General features: G+C 34.1%; 1 protein-coding gene across 1 annotated transcript; it reads left to right on the plus strand.

Annotated features, from left to right (window-relative positions):
- Window positions 1–604: 604 nt before the first annotated feature.
- Window positions 605–4,249, plus strand: LOC117113350 (juvenile hormone acid O-methyltransferase-like). The gene is made up of 4 exons (XM_033256663.1): window positions 605–945; window positions 2,556–2,697; window positions 3,078–3,617; window positions 3,974–4,249. Exons 1-3 carry the CDS (start codon window positions 643–645, stop codon window positions 3,242–3,244), a joined length of 612 nt encoding a protein of 203 aa, XP_033112554.1. The 5' UTR covers window positions 605–642; the 3' UTR covers window positions 3,245–3,617; window positions 3,974–4,249.
- The last annotated feature ends 3,024 nt before the right edge of the window (window positions 4,250–7,273 follow it).

Raw genomic sequence — 7,273 nt, forward strand, 5'->3', positions numbered from 1 at the left:
TAATTATTGGAATATCCACAATGAGTAATACATGGGGTCCGTGAAGACATTTGACAAGTCCAGAGGTGTCCGCGTATGCAAAAAGATTGAGAACCACATGTCTATAGAATGGTCAATGAAGGATGATTGCTATCCCAAAACCATGTGATTCCTCACTGGACGGGGACATTATTAATAATATATTATTCTACATTATTATTAATTCTGTATTCTGTTTAGCATCATCTATAGAATGTTAAACAAAATATCAAAATAAGAGATTGATTTTATACAATGTGATTTTAACAATGTTGTCGGAGTGAAGTATGTTTTAAACGCATCACACTCTAGCTAATTCATAATCGAAGAATGTTTGGACATGTTTTGCCAAATAATATTTTTAAAACAGTTATTTTTATTCAGATTAAGCACAACTTTTCCCTCCTTTTGTGGCTGCGAATTGGCAATTACATTTAGAAGAAGTAGAGTATCTGATGTTAATGTTATATGATGTCTGTATAATTGTTACAATTTTCCCTTTTTATTAAGGCATTGATATTTCAAAAGATATGATCGACGTTGCAAGACATGTTAATGTTATATGATGTCTGTATAATTGTTACAATTTTCCCTTTTTATTAAGGTATTGATATTTCAAAAGATATGATCGACGTTGCAAGACAAAAATATCAACGCACAAACGTGACGTATGAAGTTGCAGACGCTAAAAACTTTGTCGAAAACTTTCCAAAGTGGAAGGGTACCTTTGATAAAGTTGTTTCGGTCCATGCTTTACACTGGGTAGAGGATAAAATTAGTGCAATGCGTAACATCTACGATTGCCTAACAATCGGCGGGGAGTGTTTTCTCTTGTTTTGTGGGCCGATGCACCAAATGCTAGGCCAAAATCCAGATGAGCTGCCTTATTATTTAAAACATCACAGTAAATGGGAAAAACACCTGAAGGTTTGTAAATCTTTAGTAATTTATTCGATTATTTTGAACCATATTTCAAGAAGGTAGACCGAAACGGCAATGCTGACTTAAAGCGCCCCTAAAAAAAAAAAAACAATAAAAAAGCGAACAACACAATTCAATTTAATATTGAATAAATATAGACATAGACATAAAATATAGACATTTAAATAAATATTTTACGACTATCGTTATACTAGACTACTTACATGTTGCTCTTTCTTTAGATAATTATATTCAGGCATTTCAAATAATGCAGTTTTAATTAATTAAATGTTTTGTGTAATTGATATTTTGTTGTTTCATTTTAGATTTAAAAGTTATAGAAGCCCTTAAGTTTTTGTGTATGTTTTTATTGGCCTATGTAAGTGTGCGTCAGCATTTCCAGGGCGCATAGTATGGTGAAAATGCTTCTTACATTAATACAAATAAAACTAATTGTAAATTGATGCAGTGCATAATGCGAAGCGGCCTTTTTCCACCTGGCCCGTTGCCACCCGGCCTTTGCCACCCAGCCTTTTGCCACCCTAGGTCCGTTGCCACCCGGCCATTTTCCTCCAGGTCCGTTGGCACCCAGCCTTTTGCCACGCGGCCCGTTGCCACCCGGAGCGTTGCCACCTGGTCTGTTGCCACCGTAGGCCCGTTGCCACCCAGCCTTTTGCCCCCCCCCGGTCTGTTGCCCCCATAGTTGAATAGTAGTAGGCCTATTCATTGTAATCGCAGAAATTTTATTCTCGGTATTTTTGCTAAACTACCGCATGTGTACTGAATGATGATTGATGGGTTGTTTGGCAATTCGTTGCGGTTAACCATCATGAAAGGCACACGTGTGAGTAGCTTCCTGATTAGCGTTCTATGTTTATTTGTATGTATTTAGACGTACATATGTATAATTATATGTATATGCTTTCTGAGTATGTACTGGTTTTCGTTAGCGTGTATGTTTTTTTTACATTTTTGTGAAGGCAGAACTTCATGAATTAAAATTATTGTAGCGTTATAAATTGAACAGATTATTTTTTATTTGATTTAATTGACTTACCTTTGAGTGTGGAAATAATAAGGAACATAAATATAGTGACAGTGATGAGAATAGCGATGATAAGCTATTATTATTAACATGTTGAATATGTTAATGCTGCTACTGCTATAAGAAATGGGCACTACATGCCAAGTGGCCAAAGGCCGGGTGGCTTTCCTTTAATTTAATGTTATTCCCTTCTGTTACTTTCTCCAACGTTGCCATTTCCTTTTCTCTCCTTCAGTACATTTAATTTCGTTCCTCTCTTGTGTCTCTTCCTTTGAACTCTTCTTCATTTTTTTATATTATTTTTTAGTGTGTAGTTAAGCTTATTATACTTTTTATTACGGGTGGTCAATTTGCCCATAAAGCAATCTGGAGCAATCCTCTCCTTATATACTGTAATTCATTTAGGTGTAATGTAATTCACTTATGGTGTACATCAATGTCAGATGATTCTTATTTGTAACCAATACGTCAATTGTATTTTTAACGACGCACCTCTTTTAAGTTGAATGTCACCGATGTAAAAGGTGGATGCCAATAAAGTAGTAATTTTGTCTATAGCCTTTCTTTATAGGGTTACGTTCATAGAATGTACAATCTGTTCGACCTGGATGACACCCGAAAATTGTTGGAATCAGTAGGTTTTAAAGTACTTAGTGGAACGTCACACACGCCATGTGAAAATGTCGACATCTCGAGTCAAGACGAATTAGACGGTAAGGTATTACAGTATTTTTACAGTACAGTTACTGCCGTTATACTTTGCTTCCTCTATAGTATAGTGTGCTCTAGCTTTGCTATATAAATTAATTTAATTAGTCAAACTAATTATAAAATATACATAAAATATAACTAAAATATAGGCTTCATTATACCTTACAAATCTACATTTTTCACAGAATATTTTTCTCCAAACAACTAATATTTCAAACAAAAGAAATTTTAGAAATTGTTTGAAGGTTTAAATAATGTGAGGAAATGAATTCCAAATAGGTGAAATAAAAACTTAATATCAAAACAAATAAATTCAAGCAAATAAAGAAAAAACGAGATTCATGTTCGTTTGATCCATCGATTGTATTCATTTTGTTCACAGAATACCTGCGTACGCTCCTTGGGCACCTAGTATACTTACCACGAGAGTACCACACAGAGTTTCTTCAAGATGCGAGTGACTGGTGTAATAAAAACTTTCCAGTCAATCATCTAGGAAATATATACTGTAAAGCGATGATAATTGTCGTACATGCTATAAAAAAGTAAATTTATATAATGAGTTACATGACTATCATTCTTTTTCTTCATATTCGAGGTCGTCATCTATTATAATATATACTTAAGTTAGTTGTCTAATTTTTATCAAAATGATATTGTTATTGATTTCACAGATAATAATTTCATTTATATGATATTATATGGTTATTGTGGGTTTAAACAAAAAATATATTGGTCTACATACGCATTTTGATAATAACTTTGGATGTAAAAGTATAACCGCACAATTCCCTATCAGTTTTCTTTCTTTAGTTCACGCATTCTATACCATTAATTTTGTGTTGCCTTTCTTCCTAAGTTACTACAATCTGTTTGCACTGTTACACATCGTTTGTCTTCTACATTACTAGACAGGGACAAAGTCTGTCTCTTATCCACATCTAGATGTGTATAAGAGACAGTGTATATGTTTTCTGAGTGTGTTAGTTGTCTAATTTTTTTCAAACTATTATTGTTATTGATTTCACAGATAATAATTTCATTTATATGATATTATATGGTTATTGTGGGTTTAAACAAAAAATATATTGGTCTACATACGCATTTTGATAATAACATTGGATGTAAAAGTATAACCGCACAATTCCCTATCAGTTTTCTTTCTTTAGTTAACGCATTCTATACCATTAATTTTGTGTTGCCTTTCTTCCTAAGTTACTACAAACTGTTTGCACTGTTACACATCGTTTGTCTTCTATATTACTAGACAGGGACAAGGTTTCAAAGCGGTGAGCACAACTTCCTCAGGCACACTAGTAATACTTCTAAAATGTCTCTAATTTGAAGTTGATGAGGCCGTGTGTGTATGGTATGAAATGGTAACCTAATAATTGTATTTTTGAGGAATTTATTCAGGTTTAGATAAAATATCCTTCTGTTTTGCACATAATGCTAATACGGCACATGCTCTTGTCATTTCTTTTTTATATCAATCATTTATTGTTGAAACGAATTACTTTGAAAATTCATATAAAAGGTATGAAATGTGATTAAGAATGTCTGTTGTTGATGATTCCGCGTAAGATCGACACCATTGTTCTTGTTGTTGTTGAGTCGTGAGTACGAATCACGTCTCGGAATTTCATAAATGTTTGATGAAGCGTGCATGTATGAATCTAGTGCCAATTTTTAGATATCGTGTTAACAAGAAATGGAAAAAAAAAGAAGATCTCTGACAAAAACAAGAGGTGATCCGCTAGCGGAGCGGATCACAAAAAAAAAAAGATCTCTGACAATAACAAGAGGTGATCCGCACTAGATGCGGATCACCAATTATTCTATTTTATGAAGTTTAAATAATAACTAAAGGAATGTACAGACAACACTCCTACCAACAAAAGGACGCATATCTCCGCTCTCGAACACAGCGCGTGCATACAATTGACATTTCGAAATCGTATTACGTGAGCATTAACTTCGAGTGAAGGTTGATTGTAATGTACACTCATTTTGCGCGTGCGCTTTATAACGCGCGCGTACGCGTGCGTCAAAATTTTAAAATGGTCAAAATAAATTTTTGACTAAATTAGAGCACGTTTTAAGCCATTTTGAGCATTTCAACATTTTTAAATTTTCGGCACCGCGTGCGCATTTTTACGCGCGCGTCACGTACAGAAGTTCAAAATATTGTTTTTTTTTTTAATGTTTTAGGTCCCTGACACTGTATTCACAAATTTCCAATCTTTTTTGGTCATTTAGGGTCAATAGCAATGCCGTACGCGCGCATAGAACATAAAAGCACATGTGCGCGTTTTTTTCGGCAAAAATAGGCCAAAAACATGCCTATTTTCAATCAATTATAGCTTCTTAAAATGAAAGGTGACCCCAAATTGTTATTACATATTCTGAAAGCACATGAGTTGTACATATGATTTTATAGGTCATAATGGCTGATCGGACATTATGACGTCATCATATTGCCATCTCAATTCAACAAATTGAATATTATCGATGACGTCATTAAAAAAATGCGCATTTGAGCGTATCTCGCTTATTCTTGGGTCAATTTTCTTCCACCTTTGAGTATGTTATAGCTAATTCAATTCTATTTCATATACGTACACTTTTTTACATTTTGATGACGTCATCTTGGTCAAAATGTAGGGTTTTGCTTACCCCCCTCATCTTTCTTTCATTAAACCTTTGATGACCCCATAATCACCTTAATCATTCGTGATTTCTGAATCATATTTAGTGGGCATAAACTTATTTTTTTTTAAACATTATATTTTTGTGCGCACGTAATAACGCGAGCGTTCGCGTGCGTCAAAATTAAAATATGATTTATATCTGGTCTTTTTTTAATCAGTTATAGCTCCTTAGGATGAATAGTGACCCCCAATTTTTATTACAAATTCTGAGAGCACATGAGTTGTAGATACGATTTTATAGATCATAATGGCTGATCGGACATTGTGACGTCATCACATTGCCATCTAAAATAAAAAACAAGAAAAAAAATATATTTCTTTTCTCAAAACGTTGATGACGTCATATCTTCTTAACCATTTGTCATTTCTGAATAATAATTAATGGACTTATACTTCAGGTCAAGGTTAAATGTTAGGTATCCTACTTTTTTGTTTACGCGTCTTACGGTGCGCGTACGCGTGCGTCAAATATTACTTATGCTTATAATTATGCCTTTTTTATAATCAAACATAGCTCCTTAGGATAAAAGGTGACCCCCAATTTTTATTACATATTCTGAGAGCACATGAGTTGTAGATACGATTTTATAGATCATAATGGCTGATCGGACATTGTGACGTCATCACATTGCCATTTATATTAAGAAAAAACTCAATTTTTATTTATGACGTCATTACTTTTTATACTCGTTTGAACGTATCTCGCTTATCTTGATTGTCTCCCACCTGTGAGTATATTATAGCTAAATCAATTCTCTTTCAGACCTGTCCCTTTATTTTTTATTTTTATCATGTCAGCATGGTCAAAAAGAATTAATTTTCGGAGCCCTTTTATCTCTCATTCTTAAAAGATGTAAAGAAATAGAACAGAGAGAGGGCGGTAGACTGTATTTCGACGCCATCAGACTGATATATATATATATATATATAGGTTATATGAAGGGAAAATTCGTGTGGCATTACCAATTAACAGGCGGTTTTAACACTTGACAATGTTTAATTTCGTGTGCCATTACTGTACACGCACACATCGTGCCGTGCGCGTCTGTTAAAATTTTAAAATTCTCCATATCACTATTCAGATAGTTTAAAGAACGTTTTGGGTCATTTTCAGCATTCCAAAACTTTCCATATTTACGCGCCTTACGTTCATTTCCACGCACGCAACACGTACTGATGCAGGAAATCACGTTTTGTTATATACTTTGTGTTCCTGACACATTATTCATATCAGGAGTCACTCTTTGTGCTATTACCTTGCTCACGGGCGTCAAGACGTACGTGTACACATGCGTAAATCTTTTAAAATGCTCAAAATTATTCTTTTTAAAAAAACTAATTACAGCATATTTTAGCATGACAATTTTCAATCAGCACCGCCTGATCTTAATGAGGGTCAAAGTACGGCGGATCACCGAACTCGTCCTCAGTGACGAGTTCAAATCTAGTTTTGACTCTGTTGTTATACGCTCAACAATCAGCCGCATTTGAACTTATTCTGTTCTATCAACTTCAGTTACGTAACTTGGGGCATATAGAGTACCACAGTCGTGTCGTCACAACACCAGGTGGCGCCCTCTCGACGTTGATTACCGTTCATTACGCCTGAATGACTTCATAATCCTAATGGTATAGAATAAGCTTTCTGGAATAGGCATTTTAAAACCTAATAATTACCATCAAAATCTACTAAAACCTAAAAACTCCCATTATATGTTATCAAACACACAAATAAAATATAATATATATTTTATACAAGCTTTTTATAATACATACCCGCTTTTATTTCCGGTATCTGCTGTTTGTCATCACTTCAACAAGGTGTCTACCGATTAGTGGAAAAGGTGTATAAAAATTAAAAAAATAT

This window comes from Anneissia japonica, unplaced genomic scaffold, assembly GCF_011630105.1.
Source record: "Anneissia japonica isolate Jap-2015-1 unplaced genomic scaffold, ASM1163010v1 scaffold23495_len113985_cov154, whole genome shotgun sequence".
NCBI classification, from domain to species: domain Eukaryota; kingdom Metazoa; phylum Echinodermata; class Crinoidea; order Comatulida; family Comatulidae; genus Anneissia; species Anneissia japonica.

Excerpts from the sequence above, each read along its gene's own strand:
- LOC117113350 (XM_033256663.1), top strand. The coding sequence starts at position 643 with ATGATCGACGTTGCAAGACAAAAATATCAACGCACAAACGTGACGTAT. Across the intron at positions 946-2,555 it reads AATGGGAAAAACACCTGAAG|GGTTACGTTCATAGAATGTA; the intron begins GTTTGTAAATCT and ends CTTTCTTTATAG. Across the intron at positions 2,698-3,077 it reads GAGTCAAGACGAATTAGACG|AATACCTGCGTACGCTCCTT; the intron begins GTAAGGTATTAC and ends TTTTGTTCACAG.